Source organism: Stomoxys calcitrans, chromosome 3, assembly GCF_963082655.1.
Source record: "Stomoxys calcitrans chromosome 3, idStoCalc2.1, whole genome shotgun sequence".
Taxonomy (NCBI): Eukaryota; Metazoa; Arthropoda; class Insecta; order Diptera; family Muscidae; genus Stomoxys; species Stomoxys calcitrans.
In genome coordinates this window covers 114,495,783-114,513,619 of record NC_081554.1, presented here as the reverse complement: position 1 = coordinate 114,513,619, position 17,837 = coordinate 114,495,783, and the positions used below count along the sequence as shown (strand labels likewise).

Here is a 17,837-nt window from a genome sequence, read left to right as displayed (position 1 = left end):
ATGTGTATCAGATTCGTGTTATGCTCTAAAATACATCTTATTTGAGCCCCATATTGTAATGGTCAGCAAATACGTCCTATTTGGATGGTGTAATGGGAGTGAGGTGGTCTCATAGACACTTTTTCCCGAATATTGACATCAGATTCGAGCTTTACTCCCAAAGACCTTTCATTTGAGACCCATTTTGCGGTGGTTGCAAATTTGTCGTGTTTGGATTGTATTTGGGGAATATCATATTCGTATTTTACACTCAAATACCTTTTATTTAAGCCTCATATTGCTATGGTCAGTAAATAAGTCCAATTTGGGACCCGAGAATCTTGGTCCCACATTAGGATATCAGATTCGTATTCCCTTTTCAAATACCTTTCATTTGAGTACAATATTGCCATGGTCGGTAAATATGTCCGATTTAGGGGTGTTTTGGGGTTTGGGATGGACCCCCAAACACTTGGTTGGATAGCAGATACCTTTTTTTATCTTAAATACCTTTCATTTCAATCCCATATTGTCGTGTTTGGTCTATATATATACCATATTAAGTTATAGCTGTCATATAGGTCCGATTAATCGCACTAGGGTTTTAAGCACATAAAAGCCCCATTTATTACGCGATGTCGCTGTAATTTGGAACAGTGATTTGGTCTACGCCTCTCGTTAAACGAACTGAACATGGTCCAGATTAGATTACATTTAGTTAAGGCTGCCATATAGGCCGATCTGTCGATTATTAGTCTTAAGCCCATAAAAATCCGTATACTCTATTTCGATGAAATTTATAACAGTGAGTTGGATTAGATTTCCCTTTGTCGAACCTGATTTGGTCCAGATCGGACCATATTTTGATATAAATCTGGAACATGAAGTTGCACTAGGCCGAACCGCGTTGGTCCACGTCAGACCATATTTGGATATAGATATCATATGGACCGATATATGAACTTAAGCCATACAATCCTCATTTATAACCTCATTTCTCTCAAATATGCAACTGTAGGTTGTAAAGGCTTCTCCGCACCTAAACAGAATATGATCCAAATCGGCCAATAATTGGTCGTTAATATGCACATAGTAGGTTTCTAATAAAATAGGATAATTAATATATCCTTGGTGGTGGATATCCAAAGTTCAGCACGGCCGAACTAAATGCGTTTTTACTTGTTCGCCATACGGGAGTAATAGAGACGTATTCAGAACATACTTGGCATGAATGTTGGAGGTTATAGGAGAAATTATTATGCAAAAGTTCAGCCAAATTGAATAATAATTGCGAACTCTAGAGGTTTATGAAGTAAAGTCGGGAGATCGCATAATATGGGAGCTATATACGTTTAGGGATCGATTGAGACTATACTTGACAACCATTTTGGAGGTCTTAAAAGAAGCAAAATTTCAGCCAAATCGGTTGACAATTGCGCCCTCTAGAGTGGCAAGAAATCAATTCGGAAAATCGGTTTATATGGGGGTTTTATGAAGATATAGTTTGATATAGATAGTGATCAAGAATACATAAAATCGAAATTAAATATTGCTTGATGTTGTAAACTTAATATATCAATTGCCCTATGACGGTGTGTATAAGAAGAAAATTGAAAAACAAATAGTCAATTTAAATTTAAACGAGCGGGAGCGAAGTGAAAAAAATTGCCGGAGCGGAAAAAAGATACGCTCTTCGGAACCCTGGGTTAAGCCCAATGATCAGGGACCAGTTTATTTCGGAGTCCGAACGGCATGCTTCTTAAAGACAGGCGTTGGTTCGTAGAGAGTATCAAATGGCTGAAGACATCACAAATGGTGCAGCATGAACGGGAAGATAACATTTTTTCAAATTTTTCAAATTCCTTAGTTTTTTTTTTTCATTTCAGGAAAAATCCTAACGCCAAGCCACGATTGAAAATAATTTCCTTAAAATTATATACTTGTTTGTAAAATTGTCCAATTATAGTAGTTAGTGCCCTTTCACTTTTTTACACAAATTGTGGTGGTTTTCCACTCCTAATGCAGGCGAAAATTGTGAGGTGCTATGCCATGTAAAAACTTTTCCCCAAAGAGTTGTCGCACTGCGGCACGCTGTTCGGACGCGGCTATAAAAAGGAGGCTCCTTATCATAGAGCTTTAATTTTAGCCGGCCAGCTCTCCCTGATCTGTGAGAAGTTTGTCCCTGTTCCACAAAAGTTTACTCTCTCCAAATTCGAAATATTTGTGCAAAATTTCAAGCGCGTAGGCGTGCTTTCCACAAACAAACGGCCAGACAGATATTCGGAGCGACATGCTTAAATCACCTTAGAATGTCAAGACGATCAAGAATGTACGGATATATACTTTGTTGGGTCTAAAATCAATATTTCCATCAGTTACAAAGGGAATGGCGATTAGTATATCCCCATCCTATGCTGCACAGTGGTCCCGCCCATACTCAATGCTTTTATTTAGGAAAATCTTCTTAGAACATGTCAAACTATTCAACTATTATCAATTTTTTACAATTTGTAACGGTACTTTTGCCCAAACGCTCCATAAACACAGTTCTTTTTCACCAAAATATCGCATTTGAAAAAGGAGAAGAAAGGTGTTGTCAGAAAAAGTCAGCATCTCTGTGAAAAAAAGTGATGAATGAATTTTGTAAAATGGATGTTGTAGAGCAAGGGAAAGGCACACCCTGACACAGCGACCGTATATATTTGAAAGCCTCAAGTCTTTAGAAAACGAAAATGTTGTAATTGGGTGCAGCTGTTTGGAGCTGCATGTGTAGTCTTCGATTTAGTGACATAACCTCAATGTGAGAACTAAATAAACATTGAGTTGACACATGGGTTTAAATCTAGTAATTCTTTTAAAATGCCAGTAAATTTTATAAATGGGTATTGCTCATGAATTAATCTATGTATATTCTTTTAATAATATGACATATTTAATTTCGAAACGTTGATGTTTTTTGGCAGAGTTGAACTATTTCGTACTATTTTAAACTTTTGTGTATTGATTTTTGATTGAATTTTAAATCCGATTTCATTCCTGGTGCATCAAGTCAATGAGTCAGCCAAGCAACTCTTTTACATTTATAATACTCATTCCAAAAATAGGGCCGAAATTGAATATTTGCATTCTAGTTATCCAACATCGTACCAAATTCACTTACTTTCTTGCATTCCTTCTTGAATAGGGACTTTAGTACCAATAGTTATATTTAGGTCCAAGGAGCACTTACTTTAAATGTTAATAGCATTAAATCAGATCTTTACAACATTGCCGCAAACAAAATTTCAATGCTATATTGAAATCTGTTGCCTCAAAAGTGAAAATGGTATGTTTCACATAAATGACACATTTTAGCGCCAATTAATAGTCTTTTGTGCCAAATAGTACTTATTGGTACCAAATAGTACTCTTTGGTGCCAAAGAGAATTTTTTTGTACCAAATAGTACTTTTTGGTACCAAATAGTACTTGTTGGAATTAAATATTACTTTTTTTGTACCAAATACCACAATTTTCATACAAAAATTTTACTGACCAATCCATACACCAAATTTCCATTAGTTAGGTTAATTTGAAAAGAGGGTGCGGATATTGTTCCACCCCCTTCGGGAAATGGTACGGAAGGAAGTACAAATCGAAAAGTTGTACTAAAAATGGTACATTTCGTACCTTTTTAATACAAAAGTGTACAAATCAAGATATTTCACGCTAAATTTCAATATTATTGCTTTAACCGTTTTGTCTAGAGGTTTGCCTATTATTCCTCCTTGAAAGATATATATATGCAAAAAATTAAACGTTTTGGACTTTATTACGACAAACAAAATACTTGTATTCTACTCTTTCAAAGAGTAGGTTTTCTCTTTCCGTCGCTAAACACTGAAGATTTGGTAATAGCCAGCATTGAAAAAAACAAGTCTCATTACTGGCTGGCTTCCCTATATATGGCACACGATTCAAACCTTAAGTCGCTGGTTGAAGCCACCTCTGTAGGGAAGAAAAACCTCATTGTAGGAAGTGATGCTAATGCACAGTACCAGATATGGGCAAGTTCGGATGTCAACGAAAGGGGTGAGCTGCTTATTGAATATATTGTAAGTTGCAATCTGGCGATTTGTAATCAAGGGGATAAACCGACCTTTATTACCAGGAACAGGCAGGAGGTGCTAGACATTACCTTTGAATCGGAAGATATAAGTGGAAGAATATGCGACTGAGATGTGCTGCATGACCACAGCTTCTCTGATCATCGCTATATTAGTTTCAGTCTTGGAGAAATGGTCCCACGGCTAAACAGAAGAAAGGCGGATTGGGATAAATTTCGGCACAAATTCTGCACGACTATCCCTTCTAGACCAGAAAATGGAGTGGAAACTGCGGAGGATATAGACACAGTGGTCAAGCGGATCACGAAGGCCCTTAATGACTCGCTTGTGTGCTATCCTAGTGCCAAGCCAAGGGGCATACAGCGACCGCCATGGGGGACCCCAGAGCTGGTTGGTCTAAGGAAGGACTGCAGAAAACTCTTCAACAGACCAAAAGATACACGAATGGGACATCTATAAGGCTGAGTTAAGAAGATATAAGAGCGAGCTGAGAAAGGCTCAGAAAAAATCCTTGGTAGAATTATGCAGTTCCGTGGAGGATACATCTGAGGCCTCTAGGAGGTAATTTTCAATCCGAAAGCAGGAAAGCCCTACCACACGAAGGCGAAAGATTTTCGTCCTATTAGTCTGTCATCCTTTATGCTGAAGATTCTTGAGAGGTTGATAGAAACATATCACATATCTGAGGGCAAAGATTCCTTGAGATCGCCTGTCGCGGCAGCAGCATTCATATAGTAAAGGCAAATCCACTGAAACAGCCCTTCACGACCTAGTCGGCTACATAAAGGATTCTCCCACTGTCGAGGAATAATCAATGACAGCATTTCTTAACATTGAAGGTGCTTTCAATAAAGTAAAACCGACGTCAATCATGAAGGAGTTGGAGTTTCTAGGCATCAACTCAACCGTAAGAAGGTTTATTAATAACTTACTTTCAAAAAGATGCATTACGGCAGGCTTGAGATCTGTGCATCTAAAAAGATGGATCAGCAGAGGAACACCTCAAGAAGGTGTACTGTCTCCTCTACTTTGGAATATCGCCATTAACAATATAGTATTGTCCTGGAAAAAAAGGTGTAAAAGTGGTCGCTTATGCTAATGACGTGGCGATTGCGGTTAGGGGTAAATTTTTCCAGCACCATAAGAGACATACTTCAGGAAGCTCTACGTGCAACAGCAAAGTGGTCTACCAAAAGTGGTCTAGGCATTAATCCGTGCAAAACAGAAGTAGTTCTTTTCAGCAGGTGATACAAGTTGCCTACAGTGGAACCTGTCTCCTTGGGAGGAGAGAATATTCCATTTGCAGGCAGCGAAATACCTGGGTGTTTTGCTGAACAGGAAATTAAACTTCAAATGCAACATTTTGGAAAGGGCAAGAAAGGCAACTCTTGCCCTATACACCTGCAAGAGAGCCATTGGCAAAAGTTGGGGGTTTAGACCGCGTGTCATGTATTGGTGTCAGACCTATAATGCTATATGGTGTTGTGGTCTGGTGGGCGACGCTTCAAAAGTCCACCTACTGCTCAATATTTAACCGGATCCAAAGGACCACTACCGTGAGGTTAAGAGAGCTTTCTCATTGGTCCTGTTGCGACTACGGACACTGTGTTATCCTTGATATAATATCCGATGTCCCAGGCAATGTGGATTACACCCTACCTGAGCCGCTTTTTGATAAAAAGTACTGTACCACTATTCCTGATAAAACCGATTGGAATTACGATATCTCTGGGAACAGAAGTTACATAGACTTCTATACGGATTGTTCCAAACTAAACGACCAGGTGGGCTTTGGGGTGTAATCTAAAGATCTAGAACTGGTCATATCGAAAAGTTTACCCGACCACTGCAGTGCGTATCAAGCGGAGATCCTTGCAATAAAGGAAGTGGTGAAATGGCTAAGATATAAAGTCATTACGACAATTGACATAAATATTTACTCAGACAGCCAGGCAGCCATTTAATCCCTGGAGAACGTATTTCTGAACACAAAAACCGACCTCGGCTGTCGCAGATCTCTCAACGAGATGGCTGAACAGTTCAAAATTCATCTGTTCTGGGCGCCGGGCCACAGAGATATTCCAGGAATACTGGAATCTGTAGGCATGTCTCTTGCAAAATGTAAGCTAAGTTTTCAGGACTAGGTCCGAAGGACATCGAAAGATAGAAGGTCACAAAGAGGAGGCTGTGAGCATTCCAAAACTATGTGGTCTAATCTAGACTTGAAGAGGTCTACCGCTTTGTTGTCGTTGGCTAGAACAGACGTCTCAGTCATTGTGTCCGTCATGACAGGTCACTGTCTAATCGGAAAACATCCTGACAGACTAAAGATTGCCAGCAGCTACTGGTGCATAAGCTGTGTGGACATCGAAGAAGAAGAGACTATAGAACACCTGTGTGTGTGTCCCGCACTAGCAGTCAGAAGGAGTTCCACTTTAGGTTCGGATTTCTTTGAGAACCTGTCTGATTTAGCGGATGTGAACATTCGCAAGTTATTGGGCTTTTTAAAGCGATGGTTCAACGGTAGGAACTAGAAAGCATCTTCCTTCTTCTGTTTCTGTGGTATCACAATGAACGAAAACGTCTAAGTAAGTCTGATGCCAGACTGACACTTAAACCTAACGTTTCACTTCAACAAATCAAACGTTAGCCATAAACGTAGCTTTATTGAACGTCACTAACTTTGTTTATTGTAAACCCTTTAGCAGCTTCGCCTACGACAAAAAGGACCTTTCTTTTGTTGTAAAACCAAAAACTAATGAATTTGCAAAAGTGCTTATAATAGGCGTATTCGTGTACCGGACCAATAATTATTCTCTCCTACTACTCTTCGTGTCTCTCTTACTAGAGAGGAAATGTGTGTATTTGGGCATATAGATTAGTGGTTTGCAAAAATACTCACACTATTGAATATTACTATGTACGTAAACAAGAAATCTCAAGCAGGCCTATGGGCTTGCAAATAATTTCAATTGTGTGCTCGTCACTGGTTTAGACAAATTCTCACACACAATATTTTTCCGTTTTTGTCTTAACTCATCAAGGGCAGTCAATATATTGAGCAGATCGGAAGAGTGTGGATGGTAAATTCGGAAAGTGAAAATTTTTAAAATTTCGCTATGAGTCCAAAAATTTTAGTATGTCCAACGACAAAAATCGTTAAAGCAACACACAAATGATGACAGGTACAAAAACACACAATAAGAATTTCTAAGGCACATTGTTTTATAACATTTTCGCGATAAAGGACTGTCCATCCCAAAATAGGTACTTAAATGTGCGAAAACAACAACTTCCATAAGCTTTTATTGTTTTTTTTTTTATTTATAGCATAATGAATACACCAGATCTAAATACAAAAGCATAATGGATTTGTCGAAAAATCGAAAGGCTTTTTATATAATTGTGCATCATAAATTCATAAATTCAAATAAACTATAGAAAAGTTTGAATTAGCAACTGAACTTGGCATCCTCTTCAATATGCAAACGTATTTTAAAATCCAAAATGATATACTAAGACATAAGCAAGACGCTAAATTAATTTATAAAAAAAAGAAAAACTAGTTGAAACCCCTAATAACAAGTCCTATATATCAAGAATGTAAGGTATTGTCGGGATTAAAAAAAACTTTATATTTGTTACAAATTCATGCAAGTTATCGCAAAAAAAAAACATGTATTTTATCGTAAACAAAGTTCAACGTTTTAGCGAAAATTTCCTTTATGGGAAACGATTTATATTTTTGCGTGTATGTATAGACTATAATACAGGTAAAACATGTCCGATCATGCCTAAACGTTGACATTTTTTTGGCTTTGTGGCAATGACCCTTACCTAGAAATTTGAAGTCGATAGCTTAACTAAAACAATTTTTGTCGCACCTTCCCATACAAATAGAACCTGTGTGTGCTGGAGGTAGAGGTGGGCATTTTAGTTCCTTTAAGTGATCGCTCCTCTTAGTTCCGTTCCACAAAAGGAACTAGTTCATTTTCTTAGTTCCTTAGCTCCTTTTTCATTTGCGATCCTCTTTTTTGGTTCCTCCATACAAAACAAAAATGAGCTTTGAATTTGGTTTTGAACCTTAAAATTAGTGTTTTTAATTGTACACATAGATACATACAATCATTCCAACTGTATATGTAATTGAATTTAAAATTCATTTTTTGTACTTTGTTTTAAACAAGTATTAAGTCTCGATGCTGAAGAAAAGAATCGAAGCGCATCAAAACAATTTAGATTTGTTGACAATAAATAAAAAACAAGTAAAAAGGCGTTAAGTTCGGCCGGGCCGAACTTTGAACCACCACCTCGGCTATATATGTAAACCACCTTTCGTCAAAATCCGTTGCAAAACTCATAACTTATGTCCCATAGCAGAAATATGTGGAGGGGCTTAACTTAACTCTTTGTCCCAAATTTCGGCAACATCGGACAATAAATGCGCTTTTTATGGCCCCAAAACCTAAAACCGAGAGATCGGTCTATATGGCAGCTATATCCAAATTTGGACCGATCTGTGCGATAATGCAGAAGTATGTCAAGGGGCTTAACTTAACTCACTGTCCCAAATTTCGGCGACATCGGACAATAAATGCGTGTTTTATGGGCCTAAGACCCCAAATCGGAGGATCGGTCTATATGGCAGCTATATCCAAATCTGGACCGATCTGATCCAAATTCACAGAGGACGGAGGGCCTACAACAACGCACTGTCCCAAATTTCAGCAAAATCGGATAATAAATGTAGCTTTTATGAGCATATAACCCTAAATCGGAGGATCGGTCTATATGGCAGCTATATCCAAATGTGAACCGATCTGAGCCAAATTGACGAAAGACGTTGTAGGGCCTAACACAACTCACTGTCTCAAATCATAGCAAAATCGGCTAATAAATGTGGCTTTTATGGGCTTAAGACCCTAAATTTGAGGATCGGTCTATATGGCAGCTATATCCAAATCTGAACCGATCTGATCCATATTGACGGAGGATGTCGAATGGCCTAACACAACTCACTGTCCCAAATTTCAGCAAAATCGGATAATAAATGTGGCTTTTATGGGCCTAAGACCCTAAATCGGAGGATCGGTCTATATGTGAACCGATCTGAGCCAAATTGACGAAAGACGTTGTAGGGCCTAACACAACTCACTGTCTCAAATCATAGCAAAATCGGATAATAAATGTGGCTTTTATGGGCCTAAGACCCCAAATCGGAGGATCGGTGTATATGGCAGCTATATCAAAATCTAGACCGATCTGGGCCAAATTGACGGAGGATATCAAAGGGCTTAACACAACTCACTGTCCCAAATTTCAGCAAAATCGGATAATAAATGTGGCTTTTATGGGCCTAAGACCCTAAATCGGAGGATCGGTCTATATGGCAGCTATATCCAAATCTAGACCGATCTGGGCCAAATTGACGGAGGAGGTCGAAGGGCCTAACACAACTCACTGTCCCAAATTTCAGCAAAATCGGATAATAAATGTGGCTTTTATGGGCCTTAGACTCTAAATCGGCGGATCGGTCTATATGGGGGCGATATCAAGATATAGTCCGACATAGGCCATCTTCGAACTTAACTTATGGACAAGAAAAGAATCTGTGCAAAATTTCAGCTTAATATCTCTATTTTTAAAGACTGTAGCGTGATTTCAACAGACAGACGGACGGACATGTCTAGATCGTCTTAGATTTTTACGCTGATCAAGAATATATATACTTTATAGGGTCGGAAATGGATATTTCGATGTGTTGCAAACGGAATGACAAAATGAATATACCCCCATCCTTTGGTGGTGGGTATAATAATATGTGGATGCCACCAAAGGAAAGGGTCCCTCTTGGATGCCACCACGTTTCTATATTTGTGCCACCACATTCATTTAATGTGGTTGCCACAAATAATTTATTTTCCTTTCACCTAAATTACAACGTACACAGTTGTTGTCCATTAAAAAAAGTTGACGATTCTATTTAGTTGTTGTATGGCATGCCAATCAGCTGGTCTACAAATTAACAAAAGGGAGCAAAAGACAAGTGTGCATGCAAAAAAGGAATTACGGAACTATAAACAGAAAAGAGATGAAACTAGTTCCAGCAGTTCCTTAATTGGATAAGTTCCAATGAACTAGTCCCATCCGGAATTACCCAACTCTAGCTGCAGGGTATACAAATGTGTCTTATATGAAACTAGAAGCCCCTTATGTGGCTGGTTTTTTACAGATACATATGTGTACTTACTAGGTGGTCTGTAAATGTCCATTGTGGGCTTGCCTCTCAATTGTCCACCCGGATTGTTGGCGGCAGCTTGAATGTTAAAGGCTAGACTGCGTCTTTTATTAGCGTTCTGTAATCAGAGGACAAATTGAATTAGCATTTCTCGACAATGTGAAAACAGGAATGCTATGACTATTGTGTGTTCACCTGTTGATTGGAGGTGCGCACGAAACTTCGCTCACGGGTTATACTGGCTGGTACAATGACCTGTTGCTGCGGCTGAAATTCGGGTGATTTGCGTATTTTACGCCCATCGTTATGGTTGCCCGCCATCGACTGTGATTGTTCAACTTTATCAGCCATCTTATTGGTTATTTGTTGGGAATATTAGCCAATTTCTCTGAGAGTCACAATTCTTTGGCGTCTAAGATTAGTGTGTGTCTTTATGGGATCTGTGGGAGTTACTAATGTACTCGTATGTGTAACTTGCTTAAGTAAAATATATTGCTCTTCCTTTTATTTCAATGGTTGTTAAATTGTAATTTCAAATATCACATTCAATGTTTCATTTTAGAAATAAACAATAAATATTTTTTGTTTGGTTTTTGGTTTTTATATATACACAGTATATGTTTTCAATTATACGTTTTTTTTCATCCGTAGATATATCGTAGGTTTATTTCGAAGAGTATTTTAGATTATCCTGTAAAGAAAGCGAAAAAACAAATGGAAAAGTTTTTAATTTATACAGAAGGAATGGAACGGTGAATGAGCTTTTCAGCAGGACAAAATCCAAAGTCCAAAAAGAGGATAAGTCAAACGTCGCACAGTGGGCCAAATGGCAAAAAAATTGGAAATAAGTCTACAACTTTTTATCTGTTGATTTTAGCCATACAAAATGTTCTAGACATTTGTAGAGGAGGACATAGGCTTTCAGAAAAGTGCTGTTGTTGGTCCATATCTTTAATACAGGGTGAGCTACAGGGTGTCAAAGTTGACCACTTTTGACTTCTCCAAGCTTCTGGGGGCCATAACTTTTGATCTACTCAACCGATTTACATGATTTAGGACTCTAGAGAAAGAGCTTGACAAGCTTATGCATAAAGTACCATGCCATCGTGTACTGTTAAGGAGTTATGAATTGTTTAATTTTAAAATATGAAAATTTGGCCTTGGTTTTTTTCAGTGTTTTTTAAATAACTCCGTCAATTTTAAAGCTATAAACTTCATACTTCACACAAATTATGCCAGCATATGTGTGCATAAAATACAAAAGGAATCACGTGAATATCTTTGGCGGTTTAAAAATGGCATCGTTTTCAATATGAAAAATATTTTTTTTGTCAAAAAATTGCAAAATTTTTCAAAAAAGATACTCCCATTTCCTTTAAGTTTTCGCAAACTTTGGCCATCAAAGCATTATCATTTCTTTCCATTTTCACAAAGTCGAGGTATTAAGAAAAGTTTTAAGTGCTAATTTGGCTAATTTCGATATCAAACAACACCGTTATCTTAAGACCAAAATGGCCAATTTTTTTACTAAACTTCAAAAGTTTCTCACTGGAAAAAAAGTTCCACGGGGATTTTTTCGCTTTTTTTGAACTTAAATGAAAGCTTAAAATGTTCCCAACATTTTAAGGTATGTCTCGCCATATCCTAGCCATAAATGAGATCGTAGCGATCAAAATACTGAAAAAAGTCAATTTTCAAGTAGTGCTATATTCATTGCTAAAAAACAAGTATTACGTCACATTTTATTGCAAAGATGTTAAATAAACTTTTATTTGGTAACACTTCTTCTACAAAACACAAAAAGAATCATGGAAATATCTCTATTCTATTCCATTTTATGGAACCGGCAATAAAAAAGTCAATTTTTCAAAAAAGTCGAATTTCCCAAATTTTGTTTTTGTTGTCCTAATTGCACATGACACACTATAGCCATATTTACGCAACATACCTTATCGTAAAGGAAATTTTCATACCTTTCCAACGATGTATAAAACATTTCTCAACTCGGATTCTATCTACTCTAAAATTCATTTACACTTCATTAAACTCTATATAAAAATGTCTATTTGTGAAATGGAACCTTATATGGGGCCTACACTAAAACATTGATAGATTTGCCCAGGGTTTACAATACAAATGTGTTAGAATAAAAAAAGGTCTCCTGCCAAAGTATAAAAAAATTGGAATAAAAATATGTGTTTTAGAGCGAAAACACTTCGCATCGGCGTGCGTTTGTATAGTACCTACATCTATTTTTAATGTAAGCTGATGATTTTTGAATAAAAAGTAACCTAGAAATATACCTGCATATATATATATATTTGTGTTAAGATTTGATGCAGACAAATGTTACCTGTTTCGCTATGTCGAATTCCCAGGAAATCCACCGTATCAATGAATGTGAAAAAACCTACCCATAAAAAATTCATTGTCATTTTTTTTAACCAAATTCGAGTCCAGGTAAATAATTATAGAAGAGTAAGTAAAAAGAGGCACTTTGGACCCCTTTTTACGATTGCGTCTGATACCTGAAATGGGTCATTAATTGTGAATATATTGCATAAATATTTGAACAAAATCCAAATTTTCTTCATTATATTTTGTAGAGGCGTAAAGGACATTTATAAGTTATGGAAGTCATACTGAAGTATTCCACTCTTTCGAAAATTGTATGGGACATCAAAAATGATTCCAAATCATACACGGAGTCATTTAAGGAACTTGTTTACACTTTGGACCACATATATGGAATAAGGCTAAATAAAGACGCTTTAGACAAACTTGAAAAATTCTACAAATCATTTGAGAGAAGGTTGCCAGAATGTTCATTCGCAAAAATCAAGTTTTTCAAAATGTATGAGAAGTGGCTGAAATCGGATCTACTTATTGAAATTAAACCGCTGATTCCCGGCCGGCCTAGCAAAGCATACGACGAAGTTACGGAGAAAACCAAAAAGAAAAAACAAGAGGAACTATTGGCGGCACATCCGCCAAATTTAATAAAAGATACGTTCAAAACAGCATTGTTAAAAACACAACCAAAAAATGTTGGACGAATTGTCGATGTTTTACCATTAGCATCTCCGAAAAGGGTAAAGAGAATGGTAGAAAGTATTCCAACTCCAAAATCGACTACAGAATTCACGGAGGAAGATGCACTGGCCCTGATTTTGAACCTAGGCCTCTCAAGAAACAAATACTCAACAATGAGGAAGGCTCTTCGTGAAAAAGGATGGGGTTGTTTACCCTCAAAACATAAATTGTACAACACCAGGACGAAAATGGTGCCATCAAATATATACGTGGACGAATTAAAAGCAAGAGTGAAACTTGCTGATCTTGTTGAAAATACAGCTGTTAGAATTATTTCTAATTTTACTGAAGAACAGTTGAACACATGTAATAATTCCGAAGTGGTTTTGATCAGCAAATGGGGTTGTGATGGATCATCTGGATTTTCCGAATATAAGCAACAAACAGAAATAGATACCAACTTCGCATCAATTTTCATGGCATCATTAGTACCATTGAGAATGAGATTGTACAAGGACCAATCTTCATCATCGAAAGAAAATGCATTTCAAGATATATGGATAAATAGAACACCTGGGTCAAAATATTTATGTCGCCCAATTCGGTTTGAGTATACAAAGGAAGACCGGAACACAACACGATCTTTGGTGAACGAAATAAAGGAAGAAATTGCTGCATTACCCATGATTGTTATAAACCAATTGGGAAGAAATATAAAAGTTTCGTTTCAACTACAACTCACTATGATCGATGGAAAGGTGGCAAACGCATTAACTGGCGTTATGTCCAATTGGAGATGCAATATTTGTGGCAAGAAGAATGGGCAATTCGAGGACAAGTCTGATGAAAATTTAGTAAACGAAAATGCGCTCAATTTCGGTATTTCGCCCCTGCACTGTAGAATTCGATTCATGGAGTATTGTTTGCATTTATCGTATGACCTTAAATATCGGACTAGCCCTGGAAACCGCGATGTCTCTGCTAGAAACAACCAAGATCTTCACAAAATGAGGCAGGAAGAGAAGAATCGAATCCAGTTGGAGTTTAAACAAAAGGGACTTATAATAGATAAACCTCTTTACGGATACGGAAGCACAAATGATGGCAACTCGGCAAGGCGGTTTTTTGAGGACCCCGTATCGACATCTAAAATAACCGGTCTTGATGAGCACTTGCTAAGACGATTCAAAGTGATTTTGGCTGTAATCAATAGCAAAAAGATGATAAATTCAACCAAATTTGAAGCTTATAGTAATGACACAAAAAACATTTTATCTGATTTATATTCGTGGAAAGCTTTAACACCGACAGTACATAAAGTCTTACATCATGGCAAGGAAATTGTGGAATACAACATACTTCCGTTAGGAGAACTTACAGAAGAAGCTCAGGAATCCCGTAATAGAGATGTTAAACAGTTCCGGCTTTTCAATACCCGAAAGAGCACCAAATTTAACCAAAATTATGATTTACTTCAATATTTATTGTTATCGTCTGATCCGGTACTATACAGCATCAGAACTAAATGGCTACCAAAAATATGTGACGATATAGATAAGGACGATCCCGATGCCATTCAAATTAAAGAGCTTTTAAATTTTGATACCTTAGATTATTTGGTAGAGAATAAAATCAAATAATACAAAACTAAAATGCTTTTTTATTTTGGGAGTAGCTAATATACATATAAACGCACGCCGATGCGAAGTGTTTTCGCTCTAAAACACATATTTTTATTCCAATTTTTTTAAACTTTGGCAGGAGACCTTTTTTTATTCTAACACATTTGTATTGTAAACCCTGGGCAAATCTATCAATGTTTTAGTGTAGGCCCCATATAAGGTTCCATTTCACAAATAGACATTTTTATATAGAGTTTAATGAAGTGTAAATGAATTTTAGAGTAGATAGAATCCGAGTTGAGAAATGTTTTATACATTGTTGGAAAGGTATGAAAATTTCCTTTACGATAAGGTATGTTGCGTAAATATGGCTATAGTGTGTCATGTGCAATTAGGACAACAAAAACAAAATTTGGGAAATTCGACTTTTTTGAAAAATTGACTTTTTTATTGCCGGTTCCATAAAATGGAATAGAATAGAGATATTTCCATGATTCTTTTTGTGTTTTGTAGAAGAAGTGTTACCAAATAAAAGTTTATTTAACATCTTTGCAATAAAATGTGACGTAATACTTGTTTTTTAGCAATGAATATAGCACTACTTGAAAATTGACTTTTTTCAGTATTTTGATCGCTACGATCTCATTTATGGCTAGGATATGGCGAGACATACCTTAAAATGTTGGGAACATTTTAAGCTTTCATTTAAGTTCAAAAAAAGCGAAAAAATCCCCGTGGAACTTTTTTTCCAGTGAGAAACTTTTGAAGTTTAGTAAAAAAATTGGCCATTTTGGTCTTAAGATAACGGTGTTGTTTGATATCGAAATTAGCCAAATTAGCACTTAAAACTTTTCTTAATACCTCGACTTTGTGAAAATGGAAAGAAATGATAATGCTTTGACGGCCAAAGTTTGCGAAAACTTAAAGGAAATGGGAGTATCTTTTTTGAAAAATTTTGCAATTTTTTGACAAAAAAAATATTTTTCATATTGAAAACGATGCCATTTTTAAACCGCCAAAGATATTCACTTTTGTATTTTATGCACACATATGCTGGCATAATTTGTGTGAAGTATGAAGTTTATAGCTTTAAAATTGACGGAGTTATTTAAAAAACACTGAAAAAAACCAAGGCCAAATTTTCATATTTTAAAATTAAACAATTCATAACTCCTTAACAGTACACGATGGCATGGTACTTTATGCATAAGTTTTTTAGATCTTGTCAAGCTCTTTCTCTAGAGTCCTAAATCATGTAAATCGGTTGAGTAGATCAAAAGTTATGGCCCCCAGAAGCTTGGAGAAGTCAAAAGTGGTCAACTTTGACACCCTGTAGCTCACCCTGTATTAAAGATATGGACCAACAACAGCACTTTTCTGAAAGCCTATGTCCTCCTCTACAAATGTCTAGAACATTTTGTATGGCTAAAATCAACAGATAAAAAGTTGTAGACTTATTTCCAATTTTTTTGCCATTTGGCCCACTGTGCGTCGTTTATACGATCAAATGTAGAGGGGACAAGAGCAGCATATGACAAAACTAAAGACCCGACTATCATCCCATAGGTCAGACCAAAAAGCTGCGGACAAACCACCGGAACAAAAAACAGCCCTTGCTGCCCACTGTGCATCGACTGGACACAGACCCAACTATAATGACGTTGAGATTTAGGCTCAAGACAACCACCACAGACGCAGATTCACTCTCGAGATGATGCACATCATCGACATCCCAAAGGACAAGAGAATAAACTACAAAATAGATATAGAGAGCTGTGCAAAAAGTCTATCGGCATATCGTTAGAAAACATAAAAATGCAACAATAGTTGGCAGCAGACGGTGAATACAACAGCATCACGTTAAACGCAACTCCATATTTCAAAATGTAATATATTGGGAATTATGTTACTAAAATGTTTTAAATTTCGCATTTTGTGTAAACATCTGGCCTTGAAAATGGTTTGACGACGTCGACCGAAATATTGGAAATAAAATAAGTCGAAAAACAGCCAAAAACTTTGTTTTTTCCCCATGAGATCATGGGGTACTTTAAACCAAGCTTCATAAATATAAAATGGTCAACTATATCCCCTCAAAACAATTATGAAGAACTTTATGAAGCCAAATCAAGGAAATGCGGCTTGAAATTGTTCGGACCAAAGAATATTTTATTCTTTCGGTTAAACTTGTTTTGTCCTATAGTCGGAGTCTAAAATCTTTGCTTTATTTCCCGCTGATATAATATTTAAAAGAACGGTCATGATATCAATCAAACGTTTTAGAACAGCCGACAGCGATTTCTTGTAAATAGGCCTAAATGAGCCACAAATTTACAGCAGATTAAGGTTAAACGCTAAATAGTGGGTTGCCCAAAAAGTAATTGCGGATTTTTTAAAAGAAAGTAAATGCATTTTTAATAAAACTTAGAATGAACTTTAATCAAATATACTTTTTTTCTAAAGCAAGCTAAAAGTAACAGCTGATAACTGACAGAAGAAATAATGCAATTACAGAGTCACAAGCTGTGAAAAAATTTGTCAACGCCGACTATATGAAAAATCCGCAATTACTTTTTGGGCAACCCAATACATGCTTTTAGGAGTTTTAATTAGATCAAACGTAAGGTATTACGAAATACCTTCAATGGAGAGAAAAAAAATCGCGCAAATTGTACAAATCCTAAAGATACGTTTAAAAGCATTGTCTTAGATCAATTATGAAGGACCTTCTAGACGAAAGAGAATGAACGGATTGCTGTTGAAAAAGTAGAACTCTGGCGTTCGGCTTTCTAGTCGAACCATAAATATAGTCCACTATATAGACCAACTCGATCGATCGATCCATTTAATATGATAAGCA

General features: G+C 36.7%; 1 protein-coding gene across 3 annotated transcripts in view; it reads right to left on the bottom strand.

The window, feature by feature from the left end:
• Nucleotides 1–17,837, bottom strand: part of LOC106081147 (uncharacterized) — a 66,784-nt gene that overhangs the window by 23,364 nt on the left and 25,583 nt on the right. For 2 of the 3 annotated variants that reach the window (XM_013242917.2, XM_013242919.2), the window contains exons 3-4: nt 10,518–11,013; nt 10,335–10,440 (exon numbers count right to left, since the gene is read on the bottom strand). The exons of the other annotated variant lie outside the window; for it this stretch is intronic. In XM_013242917.2, the coding sequence (XP_013098371.1) occupies nt 10,335–10,440; nt 10,518–10,673 (262 nt within the window). In that variant the 5' untranslated portion in view covers nt 10,674–11,013. The remainder of the gene's footprint in view (nt 1–10,334; nt 10,441–10,517; nt 11,014–17,837) is intronic. 3 annotated transcript variants of the gene reach the window in all.